General features: G+C 36.2%; 1 protein-coding gene across 10 annotated transcripts in view; it reads right to left on the bottom strand.

The window, feature by feature from the left end:
- BOD1L1 (biorientation of chromosomes in cell division 1 like 1) overlaps positions 1–21,168 on the bottom strand; it is an 84,067-nt gene that overhangs the window by 60,961 nt on the left and 1,938 nt on the right. For 9 of the 10 annotated variants that reach the window (XR_006353526.1, XR_006353527.1, XR_006353528.1 and 6 more), the window contains exons 2-8: positions 15,090–15,214; positions 9,658–9,848; positions 6,681–7,292; positions 5,842–5,991; positions 4,052–4,218; positions 1,244–1,358; positions 14–152 (exon numbers count right to left, since the gene is read on the bottom strand). Coding sequence is in view for 7 of the 10 variants with exons in the window: in XM_043969950.1 (XP_043825885.1) it covers positions 14–152; positions 1,244–1,358; positions 4,052–4,218; positions 5,842–5,991; positions 6,681–7,292; positions 9,658–9,848; positions 15,090–15,214 (1,499 nt within the window). In the remaining 3 variants the exon portion in view is untranslated. Of the gene's footprint in view, positions 1–13; positions 153–1,243; positions 1,359–4,051; positions 4,219–5,841; positions 5,992–6,680; positions 7,293–9,657; positions 9,849–15,089; positions 15,215–21,168 lie in introns of those variants that run through there. The other variant, XM_043969958.1, reaches the window with a different exon arrangement.

Raw genomic sequence — 21,168 nt, 5'->3', positions numbered from 1 at the left:
TAAAAAAATGTACCTTGTATCTTTTTTTCGTTTTTTACTTAGAGCTACTTTTTTTTCTAAAACTTTTCGTTCTTTAAGTACTTCTTTAATTCTGGTGGTTTTGGATTCCACATTTTTTCCAGATGACTCGTCCAAGTCCATACTACTTTTGCCTAGGATAAGCCAACATAAACTTTAGAAAACAGTTTTTAAAAAGTCAAATATATTAATCTTCCATCAAAGCATTTTAATGAATCTAGAACTGATAAAAGTGTCAATAACAATATCATTATAGACTCTTGAACTGGATCATGGAGGTCACTTAGTAGAAACTATCATAACAAATCTCAAGAATATTATATTTTAAACAATATAAAACCTTTTGAAAATCTTAATCTATCTTTATCAATTTACCACATTTTCTAAAGCTAAATAAATGTTAAAAATTAAGACTTTACAGTCTAGCTCAATAAAATTAGACCAAAATGCTAAAGAATACACAGGTACACAGCTAATAACAATTTTTCTGTTTGTTTAAAAAAATGTTCCTGATTGTCTAATGTCACATTTCAGATGTCTTTAAGCAAAACTTAAAAATATTAGTAAATGCCAAATGTCCAGCTTCACTGCATATTCACCAAGTTGTTTTGTGATCATTAAGAAATCACCCTCACCCCTCCCTGCTCCCCAAAGCATGTGAACTAAAGAGCAAGCATTTTATAGGATGTTTAAGAAGTACCACTTGAATGAGTTGCCATGGCCAAAGAATCCATCACTCAGTGGCCAACCTGCTGGTGATGAGGAACTCCACACTTAACTGATTCTTGGACAACAGAGAGAAATCTGTTGCTTTTCTTGTATCTGAAGTCTCTCTAGCTGTAGTGGAAACTTTAATATCCTATGATTGATTAACATAGCCTTTAAGAACTCCAGGTCACCTCCATATGACAATGCATTAGAGGAAGACTCAAATATCATAATTTAAAAGATTAACTTAAAAAATATATGTGTATAGATAGGTAACTATAAATACTCATACATATATACACACATATATGTAATTATAGACATAGATATAACTATGACACATTCACTAGTCCCCATGAAAATAATTTTTATTGCTTCATTATAGCTATAATTTTTATAAGCAAAAGCCAAATAACTTTTTTCTCCTTTTACAATTTCTTTATACTACTACCACTGTCTATAATAAATCTATAAGAGAAAAAAAATCAAAATCTTAAAAATTAATTATCTTTAGTACCTTGACTCTTGGTTTTTGAAGATTTTGTTTTTTCTGCAGCTTTCTGCTTACGCTTTTCTTCAAGTCTCTCCCTGTTAACCTGTCTCCTTAAAAGTCTTTCTTCTTTCTCTCTGGCCTAAAATACAAAGCAGAATGTGGTATTCACAATCATCCTGCCAACTTGTTAGGTAAACCCCACCCCACAAAAATGCAGAACAACAACTGTTTAGGGGCAGAATTTGGTAGGAAATTTGCAGTGGAAAAAGTTGTCTTAAGGATGTTATTGCCAATATGTGAACTCTGCAAAAGTATGGGTGTGCCTGGGTGTATATTCCAATGATCTATGATTTGGGTGTGGATGCTCCTGATCACTGAAGCAGACTGAAACCCTTTAAATATTATTCAAGAGTTGCTGAGACTGAAAAAACTTCATCACCTTTGACTCAATCTGGTGATAAGTATCTCTGTATTTACACAGATGATGAACAATTATGGTCAGCCTATCTCCAAGTTGTATCTGAAGCCTTGCCATCTTGGGAGGGCCTGCCTTTGATAGTACAATGTCATTGCCACATGACAATGAACTATTAGATGAAATGGTTCTTAACCTGGTATCTGTAAACTTTTTTCCCCACTATTTTCATAATTATTCCAATAGAATTGGTTTTCTTTGTAATCCTATGTATTTTATTTTATATATTTAAAAACATCATTCTAAGAAGAGGTCCATGAAGGTTTACCAAACTGCCAATAGTGTCCATGACATAAAAAAGGTTAAGAATTCTTGCATAAGAGAATGTCTGTTTTTGTGTATGTGTGCTTGTGAATGTGTGTATCTGTGCCTGTGTGCATGTTTTCTATCTATCATGAGGCCTGCAACCATAAGAGCAAGAGATGCAGATTTAAAGATTTAACAACTCTTTAAAGGTATGATTTAATTCAAAAGAGTAGTAATTTCATATTGTAATTCTCATTTAGCACAATCCATTTGGGAAATGTACATATCATAAAACTAACTGTTTCAATAGGTCACTTTTCATAATTTTCACGAAATCATTTTATGAGTCTTCCTTAAATGAGTATTATATACAATTAAAGATCTCCAAAAAAGGTTTGGCAATTATTTTTTCATTAACTGAACTTAAAAACACAACAAAACACCAAGCCATGGGCTAGTGTATAGTCTATGACTTCCAGGATGTCCTGGGACTCCAAAATTTATAGGGATGGTTTGGTCCTAGAAGCTAAGTATTAAACTTTGCCTAAACAATCTTACCAAGAGACAGACGAGGAAAAGCATAGTAGCTCCTGTTATCATGATGGTATACTCCAAATGGTTTTTGTTAATTTAGACAAAGGTAAATGCAGAATGGTATTAGAGATATCTAGGCTCTACTAAATTCATTCCACAATGATTTAATCGAGTTTCTACATGTAATTCCATACCATTGACTTTCCCTGTAGAAAATGCAGATAGTACTACACATCTGAGAGCTTACGGCAATAATGTTGCTAAACCCATACATCTTAAAAAGCACTTTACTTAAAAAATCAGGTTATGGATTCTAATTGGAAATCCTTTTATATTAACATAAATGATAACACTGTCATATTGTGATATAGTGCTTTATAGTTTCAAAAACAATTTCATATTATTTTATGTTGTTTGGGTCTCACTACAGTCCTGTGATGCAGGGCAGTTAACAGCAAACACAAGAAGTGTAAGTAAGAATCTACTGTGTGTAGAATATTGTGCTAAGTGTTGAGCATTACTATCTTTATTCAACAGATGAGGAAACAATCTCAGATGTCATTTAAGTTGTTTTTCTTCTTAGTACTTCAAGAACCTAGCACAGTAACATTGCACATAATTGGCAATTAATTAGTTTATTATTAAAAGTAACGAAACTAGTAAATGGCAAAATTAGGGCTAGAACCTAGGTTTTCTGACTCCTGGTCTGAGGCTCTTTTCACTACATCCCACTGCTTCTTACTGAAGTCATGTTTCTTACCCCTGAAATGATTCAAACAGGAGGCTGCCATTAACCCTTACCCTTCTATAGAACTCAAAATGGAAAAAGCACAATGTTTTCCCTATCTGCCTTTCCAGTATTATCACTTCATTACCTCTTTGTAGAAATTCTTTGTTCCAGCCAAACAGGTTTACTAACTCTTCTGGAAATGTACTTTGCAGTGTGCCACCTCTACCTCTGCTCACACCATCTTCCCCACCCTACTTCATTTACCCAAACCCTATTCATAGATCAAGACACAGTTCACACCCAGCCTCTCCCATAAAACCTTTCCCCCACACTAGAGTCTAGAATAGTTATCTCCATCTCTGGGGCCACTAGAGCAGCTCTTATCCACCCATTCATTTGGTCAGTGATCCTGTACTGTCTTCTCACCCATCCTGTACTGCAGTCTCATCTATGGTCTTGAAATATTGTTCAAATCTGGTACCACTGAACTCTGCACACATTTATGCCATTGTCCCTATTGGATCTTAAGTACTCTGAGGATGAGGACTGTCTCTTCTACTCCTTATGAATATCTGTATGGCATCTGATGATTCACGAAGTACTTCCATCACAATCTTGATGATTAGGTGGTAAACTTATAATCTCCACTGAGATAAAAGGAGATTCAGATGCAGAGAAAGTGACAAGGGCTTCCTCATGGTTTCCTGCCTAAGTGCCTTAGCTCAGACTCACGCCTGGATCTTCTACTTTATGCCTCTCCCCATGTCTCATTCCCACTTTCTGGTGTTGTTGAATAGACTCACAGTTTGGGAAGACAAAGATGAATGATGAGAGAATGGACACTTACGACAGACTGCCGACGCTGCTCTACAGTCAGCTCATCATCAGAATCACTGTAATACTTGGAGTAGAGATAAGGCCGGTGCACGTAAGTGTGCCTGACAGGTTTTGCTTTTCCTTCACCAGGCTCACTAGCCTGAGGTTTGGCTTTATTTTTAATTTCTCTTTCTTCATCTAGAATAAAGTGAATAAAAAGAGGAAAGCTTCTGTAAGTGAACAGAAAAATAAACAGTATACTGATTAATGACCACATGACTTCTGTATGATCCAAGGGTTCTTTAAATATCCCTTCAAAACAAAAGCAGCATGTGGGGATTCACAAAAGATTTCCTTTTCTACAAGACATGACTTGTTAATCTCTGGATAACCAACCATTCACATGTGGTGGTCTCACACAATTAAATTCTACCTTATGCTACGGTGATCTTTGTACTTATCTTAATCCTCCTACTGGGTTGTAATTTTCTTGAAGACAGATAGTAACTGTCTTACTCATCTCTATGCTTCCTTGGGGTCTAGAGCAGTGCCTCTAAGGGAGAAGGCATTCAATGAAGTTTGCTGAATGAAATGAATTTGCCTGAGGTCTTTCAATAAGATATACTTTACTTAAGCTGACAAACTTTTATCACAGTCTAATCCTTTCTCATTTAGGTCTAAAACCAAAGTGTAACAAGTAGTTTAAATAAGTTAAAAATTACACTAAATACATTTGAAGAACACTGCTGTTTTTCTATGGGGTATGGCTGAGTGAGGAAGGAGACCATTTTTGTAAATGAGTTATTTATTTCCTACTACTCAGTAATCTAAAATGCCTTTATTTCCAATGGAGACCAGGTTCCAGTGATCAGGGGCTAAAAAGACTTGAAACTGTGTACACATCATGTAACAGATTATTATTGTTCTGTAAGGAATGATAAATATAAAAAACCAGAAACATAGCAAGTCTTTAATGATGTGATAAAAGCATGGCCAAAAGAAAGATATACAAAATATAAAAATAAAATTAACATTGAAAAGTCAGAAAACTCCAGTCAAATACAATGAATATAAATATAAATATATATTTATAAAAATAAAAATAAATATAAAAAAATGAATATAAATAAGTCTCCTACCATGAGAAGTCAAAAGACACTTCCCTCCTATTTAACTAGGGGGATTATATTTTATAAAGAGGTTTGTTTGTTTATTAGGAACTATCTGTTAGGTCAAAAAGTAAAGTATAAATAAATTTACAACATTTTAAATGTCATTAGCTAAAATTTCCATTAATTGTCTATAGTGTTGTGCTTTCACAGGATGACCAGCTTTCTTTTTATTCAATTTCTCAAAGGACTCATGCTAGAGTGAAGTTGTATAAGACTGGTATATTTTTGTGTATGAGGATGACTTATTAATAGGCAAAAATGCAAAGATTGGAAGAACAATGAAAGAAAATTTGGTGAAGGCTTAGGTAAACATTCAGAGCATAAACATTTTCCTTTTTTTCTTTTTCCCTGTTCACTCTTCTTTACCTACAATTGCTCCCATTTTACTTCAACCCTTTCCTCCTTGTCCTTGTATTCTTAAACATTTATCCTAAACTCTTTTTTTCCTTTCTAGGTCTCACAAAAAGCAGGGGACATTATGAAAGGTGATACCAACTTATGAACAGTATTTAACATCTAGAAGCATGTATAAAAGTGACAACTAGAATTCAATTTTATTAATATATAAACAACACACTAAATAAAACTTTGTAGGTTACTCAAAATTGTATATATAAAATACGTATGTTTATATGTGATAAACATTTACCATCAGATGTAATCTCTCCTTCTTCGGTGCTATCTGAAACTACAGCATCTTCTTCACTTTCTTCTTCAAAGGATGAGAGATCACTGGTATGGACAGAGCTAACAGTAATATCTGTAAGCCCATCCACATCTGAATCTATCAAAGAACAATCTATAAAAACACACAGACAAAAAATAAATACAGAAAATCCTCAAAGCCATTTGTACATAAAAATAAAAAAAATTACATATTTTGAAACTACAATTACAGAAATTTAGCTTTTTAAATTTAAAATATTTCTGCCACTAATAAAGAAAATAAAATAGAGTTGTTTGCTCCAAAATTTAATTGATATGTAAATCAACTTGTAAAGACAATAAAAATTAACTTAAAATGTAACTTAAAAAAAAAAATTGGAATTGGGGCAGCTAGGTGGCTCAGTGGATAAAGCACCAGCCCTGGATTCAGAAGTACCTGAGTTCAAATCTGGCCTCAGACACTTGACACTTACTAGCTGTGTGGCCCTGGGCAAGTCACTTAAACCCCATTGCCCTGCCCCCCCCCAAAAAACTGGAATTGAATATGTAATAGCTTGAAGAAGATTTACTTGGGGAATTGCTTTGAATGAATGAATGCATTTGAATAAACAGATATTAGCTTACCTTATAAAGAAGCATATTAAGGTAGAAAAGAAATACAGAAATTTATGCTGTATTACTTTTTGGGGGGGGAGGTGGGGGTGGGAAGGACTTCAGTATTTAAAGCTTAAAGTATACCAGTACCTTCCAAAAATCTGAGTTTTATCAAAAAGCAAAGCAAAGCAAAGCAACTACTACATACTTTGGACAGAAATTTTATACCTTCTTTTGTCCCATCCAATGTCTTAATTTTATTACTGTTCTTCTCTGAGGGTGGTTGTTTTGCACATTCTACTTCTTTTAGTTGCTTTTCATCCTTTGTTTTTTGTATATCTTCATTTCTTTTAGAATGGTCATATTTTTTATCAGTTTTTTCTTTCTTTTCTTTTTTTCTTTCGCTCTTTTCATTGCTATCTGGTTTCTTTTCCCCTTTGTCTATTAGTTTAGTTTTTTGGTCACTGCTTTCCTGTTGGAGGTCTTTGTTTGGTAGAATCAAACTATTATTGTCCTTCACGAAATTTTTTATTTCTTCAACTGGACTAGGGAAATCATTTAAGTCTTCTGCCTTTGGGACTGTTTCAAGTCCTTCAATGAATGGATCAGATACGCATTTGTCTTTGTCTGTTACGTCTTCTGTGTTTCTCTCTCGATCAGAGCCAGCATCCATGCTTGCCTGAGACAGGAGTCTTTTTGATGTTCTTTCACTGCTCTTGGGATTTGTAGTTTCTGTTGATGCCCTGGCAGCATTTGCTTCTTGATTAAGAGAACTTATAGTTTCTAAAATGGACATGGCATCATTAGCCACATTAGCACTGGATCCAGGAACAGGAACACCTTAAAGTGAAGGAAAGTTTAATAAAGAATTTATACATAGAGTATACCAGTTCCACTTAATTAACTTTATGAATTATAGAATGATTTGTAAATGTGAATTATCAATATCTACAAAACAGTATCATCTGTAAGCCCTGGCACATACTAGATGCTCAACCCCTCTGCAGACACGACATTACTATTTGTTTTTGATTTCTTGGGCACAGATACTTAAGTAAACTGAATTTTGACTATGTGGTACCTAGAGATCTTTAGAGGAAAGGCACTGTGTGTGTAATATGCTTCTATTTATTGTTCCTTCTAATTGTAAATGACTATGGCCACAAAAACCTTAAACTCAGCCACTGGCCTGGAAACTGGCTCTCATGAGGCCAAATAACATAAACCTATCTTTGCTGCCTGACCTCTCAGAAGCTACTTGTAGGTCCTCACTGACTCGCACAGAGATAGACAAGTCAATTCGCCAAGGATCAAAAAAGACACAAAGACTATTCACTCCCCTCCAAAGGAGCAGAGAAGATAAGCTTACAACAGAGGAATAAAAGGTCTAGTCAAGTAACAAAAGATCCATCAAACAAATAGATTTGGGGTTGGGCTTTCTTGGAAGTTCAGTCTGATTAAAAAAGCATTTATGGTATCAACCCTCAAAGCTACTATTCTGAGAAAAAATTTCCACAGGGTTGGAAAAGTGGCTAATTAAAAAAAATAATCAGTAAAACTCTGGGCTCTTGATGTTATAAGCAACTTAAAAGAGTGATAACTAGATAAGGAAGACTATTTGTTAGGTTATTTGGGCATAACTATTGTACAGAGGTGCCTCTCTGCTTACATTTTAGGAGCTCAGGGCTGCAGATAGCTCATGGTTGCTATTATTATATACATCTAAAAAGCAATAATTCTTAGACACAAAGCAGAGAATGTTTTCTATATTTTTTCCTTAGTCCTTCCCTTGAAGGGGAAAGAGAAGAACATGCAATACTTTCAATAATCTGGTGCTTCCTTAAACATGGGGGACCATGTCCTTCCTCTACTCAATAAAACTACAGTGGCTCCCTGTTAGCCTTCAGAATCAAATAGCTACTCCCCATTTGGCTTTTCAAACCCTTCACAGTCTAGCCCCAGTGTGGCTTTTCCAGTCCCACTAGACACTACTCTACCCCAAACTAGTCAAATTGGCTATTTTGCTGCCCTCACATGAGACACTATTCCATTTTCCTTTCATACTCCATGCCTGGCATGTACTACCTCTTCACTGACATCAAGACTTACCTCAAGAACCATCTTCTACAAAAAAGCTTTCCTGATACTCCCAACTGCTAGTGACATCATCTTGAAATTATCCTCTATTACCCTATGTGAGAAAATAATGGGTTTTGGAATGCCCAAAGGCTCTAGCTCAAGGGGATTGATTGGATTAAGATTGACTGGATTGAGGGCAGCTAGGTAGCACAGTGGATAAAGCACTGGCCCTGGATTCAGGAGGACCTGAGTTCAAATCTGACTTCAGACACTTAACACTCACTAGCTGTGTGACCCTGGGCAAGTCACTTAACCCCAAATGCTTCACCTAAAAAAAAAAAATTGACTGGATTGACTCTGCTGATTCACTCACTTGAAGCTGACTTGATTGAAACCACACCTACCTGAGATGCTAGCTCTCAGGGGGTGGGCTCTTTGACCGTGGCACATTCTGCTCATGGACCACCCTCAAGTCTAGTGAACCAACGGATGTGAGTGATGCTAGCCAATTAGCTTGAAGCAGTGTGTAAGGACCACCTCTCCTCCTGATGCAGAGAAAGCTTCCACTCTAGGTTTGTCTCTCAGACAGGCTCTCCTGGTGGAGGACTTGGAGGAAGAAGCAGGCCAGGCTGGAGCTCTAGGCTAGATAGGCCTTTTCTTAACTTTCTGAGCCAGGTGTTCTCTTTTTACTAATATTTGGCAAGCTTTAATAAATGCTTAATGCCCCCAAACTGGTGCTAAAGCTTCTAATTTATAAGTAACAAATGTATTAGGAACTGCAGCTAATTTTCCCTAAACTTGGGACAGAAATAACCATACATTTAGATTTACTCGTCATACTTATTTGTATTTTTATATTATTCCCCCCATCATATGTGTATCCTATGTGATCCCACAAAAGCACTCCTTGAGAACAGGGATTGTTTGTTTCTTTTTTTTTCAATCTGTGTCCAGAGCTTAACACAATGCCTAGCACATAGCAGAAGCTTAATGTTTACTGATTCTTCTCCAAATCTGGACTTATCTTTGGTGACCTCAATTTTCACAATGATTCTGTATTCAGCAAATACTATTCAAATCAAGAGCTGATGGTATGTACACAAAATTTACAGAATAAATGTAATACCTTGCATTATGACAGAAGATTCTGGTTTTTCATCATCTGGAGGTGTGCTGGTACTTGTCTCCTCTTTATGATTTAATGTGGCCAAAAATTCATGAACAGCCTTTTCCACCTGAGGTCTGAATGTGTGGTTGATTTTTGGATCCACAACCTGAGAAATAATTCGGTCAATACCAGACTCCAACATTCCTGACCTAAAACAGGAAAATTGAAACAGATTAAAATACTTTTAATTTTAATTCTTTTTCTTTTATGTAATTTTTTTCAAAGTTGAACCTATTCTGGGATGTAGGGAAGGAGGAAAGAAGATGACATGGTAAGAAAAGTAGCTTAAATTACACATAACTTTACACTTCCCCTTGCACTCCTGTATCTCCTTAAAATACTATACATCTATACACACTCTTTGCATGATCACATGCTATTTTTCTCCTCTTAGCCCAAGCAGGATTTTGTGGGGGCATATACAGAAAACAAGATGTTTCATAGAATTTGTTTGTTTGGTTTTTTTTAGTGAGGCAATTGGAGTTAAGTGACTTGCCCAGGGTCACACAGCTAGTAAGTGTTAAGTGTCTGAGGCCGGATTTGAACTCAGGTACTACTGACTCCAGGGCCGGTGCTCTATCCACTGCACCACCTAGCTGCCCCCCCATAGTATTTGTAATGGTCCTCATGTACAAGTTATGCATCCTTCCCATTACCCAAAACATAAGAACATCACTTGTGGAACGAAAACAAAATATTTAAAGCACAAATCCTATACTGTCTTTTGAAAAGGAGTGAATAATGGTAGAGTCCAAGTAACTCAATATAATTGATTCTTAGCAAACTACTTGCCCTAGCTAGTGGCTAAGGAAAACTTAAAAGCAAATGGTGACTAAAAATCAATACAGAGTCTAAAATAACTTGATAATTATTTATGAATTTTACAATCATTTGCATAGAAATATAAGTACTTACAATTGCTATGATCTCCAAGGAAGCTGATGAACTCATACCAAAAATGCCTACTTCAATCAAATAACACTTTAGACAAAAGGCAAATAAAATTTAAGATTTCTAGCTTTCTGTTTATTGCTCTCCTTAAAAATTAAGAAGTTTATATTTTTTCTCCTTAATAAGCAAGCTACTAGATATATATTTTTGGACAAAGGAATTTTATGAAATGGCAAGGTAAGAAAACTAGCAACAAAACATCTTTCCCCACAAACCCAGCCTCAGTGGGGGAAGACACACATGGAGGATGACCAAGTGGAAAAGCATACATGGAGTGTTCCACATGTAGGCAAGGCACATAAAGCACTTGAAAAAGGGGCAACTTGCCTCTGATGCTATAGGGTTGTAGGGCTAATACTGTAGGGTGGCAAGGAGTAAGATATTTAAAAAAAAGAAAAAGAAAAAAATGAAAATGTAGAAAACTAGCTCTCTTGGATATTTTGAGTACAGTTCTGTCTGGAGTCAGGCGATGAACTAGATGATCGTTTGAAGCACCTTTTAGTCCCGTGATTCTATGATTATAGCTATTTGGGCCACAGGCAGGAAAAAAAGAGCTACAACACCACAAAGTAGGTTATATGCTTCTTAAAGGGACCAAAGTAAAAATGCAAAATCTGCAAATGTAAGCTCTATGTTATAAACACAGATAAAGGAAAGGCAGCATATTGAAAAGTAATAAAAAAGCAATCTAAAAAGAATTCAAAGCATTCTGATTCAAGGTAAAAGTATAATATATATTTTACAAGGTATGGAAAAAGTCTCCTCTCCCCCAAATTATATCTGTTTATCCCCTTCCTCCTACCTTTAAGAAAAAAGATGAAGTCCTATATCTTCTTTACTTCCTCAGATTATAATCTTATTTTTAAACAAACAATGAAAAGTGGTGGGAGGTTCCTGGGTGGGGCATGAATTTAAACTCTAGTATTTGAGTGAGCAGCCCTGATTCCATTACAAAAATCAGAAAGTCTCTTCAACAATGGAAATTCAGAAACTGCTATAATCTGCTCCTACAGAGCTATTTCTATGTCTGCATTAATTCTGCTCAGTAAAGATTCCAGTCCCTTTATTCAGAAACACTCACCATCTTTAGACTGTGCCATAAATGAATATATAGGCAGAAAGAAGTATTTTTCTGGGTAAGCTGTCTAGTAAAATCAACTTAACAGGTTTTTTTTTTTTTTGGTGAGGCAATTGGGGTTAAGTGACTTGCCCAGGGTCACACAGCTAGTACGTGTCAAGGGTCTGAGGCTGGATTTGAGCTCAAGTCCTCCTGAATCCAGGTCCAGTGCTCTATCCATTGTGCCACCTAGCTGCCCCCAACATTTTTTTTTGTTTGTTTTTTGCGGGGCAATTGGGGGTTAAGTGACTTGCCCAGGGTCACACAGCTAGTAAGTGTCAAGTGTCTGAGGCTGGATTTGAACTCAGGTACTCCTGAATCCAGGGCCGGTGCTTTATCCACTGCGCCACCTAGCTACCCCCCGCCCCCAACATTTTTTAATATGTATGACAAATCATTTGAAATTTTTGTATGTTGATTTCCTAAACAACTTCTTTTGAATCCCCCTAAACTGTGTCTGGTTAATGAGACTGAAATAAAATAGGTCATATCTTCATAGCAGCAATATAAGGTTTACAAAGTACTTTCTCTGCAACTATCTCTATCTCTGGGAGCTAATACAAATAATACCTCTAGCTGACAGTAGAGGAAATTAAAGCTGAGAGAGGCCATGCAAAAAGCTATACTTAACAGAATTTAAGTAATACAAGGGGTTACTTTCTTAAAACATCAACAACATGCCTAACTAAAGTTGTTTTCCTCCTTGATTTTTACTTCCCAACAGAACTTTTTCTTGTTGGGAAAAAATGGCAAAATGAACCAACACATACTATCTGACAACACCTGCCTAATTCCACACTTCTGAGGCAGAAGGTAGTATTTCACTGCTAATCTTTTAGAAAAGTTCTTATGTTTTTCAACGTAAGTTTCTTTTAAATTTTAAACTACTGACGTAATGGTATAAATTTTTCTTTTGGTTCTACTTCACTCTGTATCCATTCATATAAGCTTTTATTTATATATTTTCATACTGATTACTTTTATGGTATAAAAATATCATATTATATTCATCACAATGTCTTCAGCCATTTCCCAAATGATGGACACCCCACAAATATTACAAAAAGTGATGCTTTATTTTTGTAAATATGGGACCTTTGACTTTCTAAATATACCAAAGAACTATAAATAACTGCAAGAAAAAATCTTTTCCAGATACCAATACTCAGATAAGTCAATGTTTAAGTTGCCTAAAGTAATTAGTTGTCTATCCTACTAAGCTTATGTAGTTGGGTTGTTTCTTTAGGGATGAAGATTTTATAATGTTCCTGAGTAACCTATTCTAGTGACTACTCGTACAGTCAATAAGTTCCTTTTTTTATACCTAACTGGAAATTCTGAATTCAATTTACACTCATACTCTTGTTTGGTCTTATAAGGAGATAGGTAATAACTTTCAGAATCATTTTTTGCTCAATAGTTACTAGGTCATTTCAGTGTTTTTTCTTTTAAAATAAAAACCTCCTTGAACATTAAGTTCAAAGGTTCAAGTATATACTTTGCCAGTATAAATTTTTCTGTGTCCATGTTTTCTGGACACTTGGCGTTTTCAAAACCTTTCTGAGATGCTAAGGCCAAGGCTCTTGTGACTGTTCAGCTAAGATTTTAAGCCCATTTAATAAACAAATGCACTTCAACATATATCAATATAACATGGAACTGTGATTCTGTGATGCACACTCACTGCACGTGCTAGCTACCTCTACCAAGGAAGATCACAACTTTGCTATAAGTTAATAGATAATTCTTTAAATTTCAAAGCTCAGAGACATTATGACAGCTATTAATTATTAGAGGTGGGACTTTTAGTACTTTCACCACTATGCTATGCTGTTTCTTAACATGTCTGCCTAGTAAAATGAAGTGGATGTACCATCAGTCCTATTAGGTAGTTTGCTTAATTATTTTTGAGGAACATACTTTGTAAAGGAGTCAGGAAATGTCTTCTATAAAAAACCAAAATGTCACCAATACACTTTTTCTTAATTAAAATGCCTTAGAATATCTTTCAAGATTTTTCTTTCTTTCTTTTTATTCTGGTGGCCAGTTAGAATGATTTTTCAAAAGAAATAAGCCTTCCTTTTAATCTTAAATACTCAAAAGCGTGAAACTACTGTTCTTTGAGGAAAAAAAAAACCCAAAAGAATGGTATACTAACAGCTTTAGAATGACGCCCATAGATAATACAAATTTCAGAATAAGACAAAATAAAGATTTAAAAAATCTTATGAAAGTATTTGAATGTACGTTTCTGCCAAGAGTAGACTCCTATAACAATATTTACCTTCTTCCTCTCAACCTGAACCTCAAAAGGGTAAATGTCTGCCCTTCCACCTCAAATTTTTGGATAAGCCATTTGTCTAGTTCTCGTTTTTTGCTTCCATGATGCTGTGGTTTATATTAGATTTAGCTGTGTACATTTTTTTGCCTTTAGTAGAATGCAAGTTCCCTGAATAGGATTACTGATTTTCATTTGCTTCCCTAGTATGTAGTAGTGACTTGCATGTGGTCGTTGTTTTGTCTTCTTATTGTTGTCTAGTTGTGTCTGACACTATATGACCCCATGGACACTGTCCAGGGTTTTCCTTGGCAAAGATATTAGAGTGGTTTGTCATTTCTTTTTCCAGTGTGTCCCCGTTTTATAGTAGACACTTAATAAATACTTGTTGAATTGCTGAATTAAATAAAAATACATATACATCCCCCCCCACCCCCAACCCGGGCAATGAGGGTTAAGTGACTTGCCCAAGGTCACACAGCTATTAAGTGTCAAGTGTCTGAGGCTGGATTTGAAATCAGGTCCTCCTGAATCCAGGACCAGTGCTTTATCCACTGAGCCACCTAGCTGACCCCATACATATACATTTTTAAATAAAAAAGTAATTGAATGGATTAAATTACATTAAATTAAAAGAATTCAAGCTCCTTGAGAGCAGGGATTGTCTTTTGCCTTACTTTTATATCCCCAGTGCTTAGCACAGTTCCTGGCACATAGTAAGTGCTTAATAACTGACTTACTGAAATATTATTTCCCCCATTAGCACTACTTTCCTCCTCTAGTTATGCCAGTGGGGTCTAAAGGGGAAAAAAAAAAAAAAGAAAGCAAGCAGGCTGTTCCAGTTTAGGGAATGTTAAAAGTGAATGTAGAACACTGCTAAAATTATGCTGTCATATGACATTAGCTTATAGAACTTGATAAAATGCTAACATCATTTGGTAAACAAACTTTTCTGAGCAGTGTAACTATGTTAAAGTAAAAGTAGGTTGTGACATTTTAAAATCGGCATGTGAACTATTATTTTTAAACAATTCTGACACTTACTTGAGAACTTGCTGTCTAATATTGTTTCTTAACTGGTTCTTATTGAGGTGGGGACTCCATGTATGAGTTGCTAAGTGATTTGAAACAAAGTTGTCCACACGTTGTCGCAGATTCTGATAGGCAGGCTAGAAAGAAAATCATAAATGGTATACAAGATTAAAATTGATGTTATCAGAGATTCAAACATTTTTAACAGCAAATGATTCCTAAGAATCAATTATTAATAATAAGAATTTTTTCAGGAGAATGTTACCCCTTATCAGAGCAACTCATTTATTTAGCAGATATATATTGAACACTTACTTAAAATACAGAAGACACCTTAAGGGATAAAAAAATGAGCAAGAAATGGCCCCTACCATTAAGGAGCTTACAATATAGTAGGGGAGATAAGACACCCATGCACATTTTAATGGTACTGGCTAGCATGTTACAAATATCAAAGATGGGTACAAACTGCTATGGGAATTCAGAGAAGGGAGAGATCCTGTCTTGCTAGGGGCTTAGGAATAAGGTCAGGGAGGATTTCATGGAAGAGAAGACATTTAGATTGGGTCTTAAAGGATGGGTAGCAATTTTAAAAGGTAGGCATTGAGGGAGAACATTCTAGGCAGAGAGAAAAGCATAAACAAAGTGTCAGGGGAAAGAACAGGGTATCTTCAAGTATGTGAATAACTCAGAGAAGGCTGGAAAGGAATGTTAAAACCAATATTTGAGGGGCTTAGAATGCTATACTAAAGGGTTTGAATTTTATTCCATACTACAACATCCCTTCCACCAATTCTAAAGGTCACCTTTCTTTTCCAGTATATTTTTTTTAAACTGCAAAGGCAAGAAAGAAGCAATGATAGATTTTTATAAGCTGGGGAATGATGGGATCATAGCTTTATTTTAGAACAACTCATCTAAGTATCTGGTTGTATCTGGTGTGAAAGATGGACTAGGTGTGACAGAGCAGTGGCTTTCAAAGAGTGTTCCAATGTGCCAAGTAAGTTCTGCCAAATGTAGTGAGCTGTATGGAACTTAAATTTGCAACTGCATGAACAAGAACATGCACAACTATCCTGAGAATCGGAGAATTTACACTTGCAATCAATCATATGTATGGGCCTCTCATAACATGCTACCATTCCTTAGGGTAAAGAATAGTATGCCTTGAAAAAAAAGTTTGAGAGTGTGAGATTTAAAATTGGATATTAGATCATAAATCTCCCCTACTTAACCTTTCCCTTAATTTATCTCCCAGACTAGTAAATGGAAGAAGCTTTTGGTTTTCTAGATAGACCTTTTATTGTTATGGTAGTCACAAGGTGATGTTGATTAGAAGGATAGGAAAGTAGAAACACAATACAAATCGTCTTAAGTCTAAGCTTAGTCTATATTCCTTATAAAAACTCATGTAAACCGAAGGCCACCTTTGGAGAGAGAGACCGTCTGTGCAGTGCAGTCAGGAGCCCAGCAGAGCAGGAAAAAGCCCCCACTTCCGTTCTCTCCTTGCCTTTTAAGCTCGAACCCCGGAAGTCAAGTGCGTAGCAGGCAGTCTGACGTGCGTAGCAGGCAGTCTGACGTGCGTAGCAGGCAGTCTGACGTGCGCAGCAGGCAGACTGTTGGTCTCCTCCCCAAAAGGGTGGTCCTTCAAAAACTGGCGTCTTTCAGTTATCCTAACCGACTGTTAAAAAACTTTCATATTTTTTTACCACAAGAGAAAAGAAAGAGCAAAACTAGAAGTGAGGAGATCAGTTAGAAGGCTATTAACAGTCCAGATGAGAGGCAGGGAATGCCTGAAGTAGGGTAGTATCAGGGGTATCGGAAAGGAAAGAAGAAAAGTGAGCAATGTGGAGGAAGTAGGGCTTGGAACTACATGTGTGCGTGTAGCATGGAGGCACCTGGTCAAAGCTTTCTCAGAGCTCTAGAGCCTTGGTAGCTTGGGAGGATGGGATCGTAAGCAGAATTAAGGAAGTCAGAAGAAGCTGGTTTGAAGGGAGTGATGAGGTTGGTTTTTGACATGTTATGCCTTAGGCATAGGAAGAAATTCAGATGAAATAAATACAGGAGACAGTTTAAAACAAATATCTGCTTAATTTGAGGCACTTGTTATTTTCCCAACTTCCTGAGATTAGGCTAATCATTCAATGTGGTTAATTAATGGATCCTTCCTATTTGTTTTTTTCATTGCAATTTTTTGAGTTAGCTTTGAGATATATGACATGCTTCTTACACCTACTTAAAATTCAGTATGAGTAATATATTACCCCTACATAATTCTCTTTCATTTCATTATTTTTGCAAAGGTAACATGGAAAAGTAGATAGAAGGCCAGTGTTAGAGTCAAGACTACCTGGACTCAAGTCCTCCCTCTGACACAAGCTAGCTAGTGACCAGAGTCAAGTCTCTGACATTTCTAACTTTAGATTCAAAATAAGCTACCTATTTGCCTCAGTGAAGAGTTTCTGCAGAAGACATACCCATGGAATCACTAGAAACTCTTTTTCACCACTACTCCTCTCAAGGAAAAAGGGTTGTTTCTGATAATCCAAATCAATGTGAGATATTACCCCAATCCTTTTCAACAGCTCTAGAAGTCATCTTTTCCCTTTCAGTATTTTCAGTTGATGTAAAAAGACAAAAAAAGAGCCTTATTTACATTGTACCATGCCGGACAATTCTGCTCCACTCAATTCAAAATGCTTCATTTCTACTGCTGAATGCTAGTTTCAATTATGCCTGCTATTTCAAATTACTTTTGGGAGGTAATTAATTTAGAAATTTAAACTTCTTTTTTCCTCCCTTTGGTGTCAGCAGGATTTCTTTCGTTCAGCTTTGAACTGACATGTCATTTTCCAATTCTGACTTTTAGTTCGAAGTCTGTGCAAAGCTACCTGCTGTCCAAATGGAAGGAATTCATTCAATGACACTGTTTTTAAAAAATAAATATATTCTTTTGTTTTCAACTACTACTTGTTTTAAACTTTAAGGTTATTGATAGTAAATTCCCTTTGAATATTTCTATTCTTCCCTGACAGTAGTGTCCAATGAGATTTAATTACTACATATGTCAAAAAGCTGCTTCTATTTTACCATACAGAAATACCATTCCACACCATTTATTTGGTCACTGGGCTGTCTCAGTGCAAAGTACTAGAGTGGGTTGATTTCTCCTATTAATTAGTGCCAATATCTACATTAAATACCAGAATAGTTGAAATATTAGAACTATCTAAGCAATATGGGTCTTGTAAAGTGTGTGTATTATCTGAACCCAGTTCAATTCCTAATCAGTTCAAACTTTGGTTTCAAATGATTTATAGGATAAAGTTTATCTGAGGCAGGGGAAAAGAGGAAGAGAAGGTTGAATTAGTCTGAGAAAATGAGAATGTCTCCCTAAGGATATCAGGGTTATAAGAAGCCCCCAAATTAGCATTCTTAAGACAATTTTCAGACCTCTAGAACAGTTAACAGAGTATTGGAGTTTGAACCTACATTTACACCTTAGTCTGCATCTGTTTTCCTAGCAACTCAGTCAGCCTGCTAGTCCTAGAACAGTTCTCCACACAAATACTTAATAAATGCGTGTTGAAATCAATCAACACGCATTTATTAAATGCCTACTGATGCTTACTATGTGACAGACAATATGCTAGGCATTGGGGATGTAAAGACAAAAAGGAAACAGTTCCTGCTCTTTAGAAGCTTACATTCTATAACAGGTTACTAAATGGACATATGTAAACATATAAAACATAGCTATAAAATAATTTTGAGGGTAAGGTACTAGCAGCTTGGGGGTGGTTCAACAGGGGAGGTTTCATGTGGCAGGTAATGAGGTGAGCTGTGATGGAAACTCCAGTTTTTAAGAGGTGAGGAGGGAGAACACTGAAGGTATGGGGGACAGCCTGCACAAAAGCACTGAGACAGGAGATGGACAGCAAGAAGGCAGTCTGAATGACCCATAGAGTGCATGAACAGAAGTACTAAAATAAAATGAAATTCCTGTACTTGTATATATGTTGTACTGAATGTGATATTTATAGTCATGAGCATTTCTCCAGCTGTTTTGCTCACTAAAGATTATATGAATATGTTCTCATAATGAAATTTTAGAGACTTAAAAATCTCTTGATCAGAGGTAGGGGATCTTTTTTCTACTGAGAGGCACTGACCCACAGGAAAGAAAAAGATCTATCCAAAGCCACATAAAAAAACCCCAAACAAACCTATTTAAATTAATTTTTCCCTAGGATCTTATACTAAAAAGTTAAACTCATCTGATTTGCATATTTAGTAAAGGAGACAAAATATTATTAAATAAATAAGGAAACTACTTTAAAATATACTTCAATTCCACATTATAGCAAATTAAGATAGAGAAAAGACAGGGAGTAAAGGAACCATTGAAGGGGAATAAAGGACAAACAGGTAGGATGGAGAAAAAGATAAGACAGCTATAGAAAGTCAAATAAGTAAAGACACATATACAAAAAGAAAAGAGAGAGAGACAAAGGGAGAGAGCCTTAACAGGTTGTGCAAACTACCTGGTAGGAAGACCTCCCCTTAAGGAATTGGGAAGGCTATCAAAGATGACAAATTAGGGTCCCTCCCAACTCTAAAATTCCATTATAATTTTGTTATGAAGTTATTAATTTGGGATACAAACTTCAAAATTATCACTACCCATTAATAACTTTATGGTTCAATTTTTTTTTGTCCTTAAGTTGTCTCCACTTTGAATGGGATAGCCACAAAATGGCAAGAGGGTACAAAGAACAGAGGAAAATTATTTAGGGGCTACCTTGACAATGACTAAAAAAGAATTTTATTTTTCAAGTCAAGACACATTTATTAAGCACCTACTATGTGCCAGGCACTGGGGATACAAAGAAAGGCAAAAGGACTTCACAAGTTAATGGGGGAAACAACTATATACAAAGAAGATATGCACAAGATAACTTGGAGGTAATCACAGAAGGAATGCCTTAAAGGAGATCAGGAAAGTCTTTTTTTTTTTTTTGTGGGGCAATGAGGGTTAAGTGATTTGCCCAGGGTCACACAGCTAGTGTTAAGTGTCTACAGCTGGATTTGAACTCAGGTCCTCCTGAATCCAAGGCCAGTGTTTTATCTACTGTGCCACCTAGCTGCCCCCCAGGAAAGACTTCTTGAATAAAGTGGGATTTAAGTTGGGATCTGAAAGAAGCCAGGAAAGCCAGGGGATGGAGATGAGAAGGGAGTGAATTCCTAGCATCAGGGAAAGCCAAGGAAAATGCATGGAGTACAGACAGGTACAGCAAGGAGACCAGTGTTACCATACAGTACAAGGAAGGGCATGAGGTCTAAGAAGATTGGAAAGGTAGAAAGGGACATGTTAGGAAGGACTTTAGAAGTCAAACAGCGAATTTTATATTCCATCACAGAGGTGATGGGGGAGCTGATGGAGTTGGGGAAGGGATGCTGGTGGTTAGAGTGACGTAGTCAGACCTGAACTTTAAGATCACTTTGATAGCTGAGGGCAGATTGGAGTGAGGAGAGACTTAAGGAAAGGCCACTAACCAAAATGCCAAAGTGATAGACATGAGGTGATGAAGGCTTATACCAGGATGGTCGCAGCATCAGAAGGAGGATGGTGGTACATATTAAAGATGTTTCAAAGATTTAAAAGATTTTTTTTGATCCAGACCTGTTATTTCATTAATGTAAAATACAGGGAATGCTGGTTTGGAAACTCACTCTATAAACGGGGATGAACAAGTGACTTACTCAGGGTCACATCGCCAGTATGTGTCAAAGTTAGGACTTGAACCCAGGTCTTCCTGACTCCAAGATTGGCACTCTATCCACACCACCAGGCTGCCTCTTATATTTTAGATGAGCTTTAGAAAAACTTTAATGACATGTTCTGTTTTGGGTATATAGAGTAATTTACCAAAGATAGTGGACCACAATTCTTAGGTAGGAAAGCTTCCCTCATATTTTTAATAGGAGCCTTCTCAGGATTGGACTGTAGAGTTGGGAAATTGGCTGATTACCCTGAGCAACAGGTAAAAAGAGCTTCATTTTAACTATCTAAGCTGGGGGGTAGGGGGGA

The sequence above is a fragment of the Dromiciops gliroides genome, chromosome 6 (assembly GCF_019393635.1).
Source record: "Dromiciops gliroides isolate mDroGli1 chromosome 6, mDroGli1.pri, whole genome shotgun sequence".
Taxonomy (NCBI): Eukaryota; Metazoa; Chordata; class Mammalia; order Microbiotheria; family Microbiotheriidae; genus Dromiciops; species Dromiciops gliroides.
Note: the sequence above shows the minus strand (reverse complement) of the source record. Positions and strands in the feature narration are given on the sequence as shown.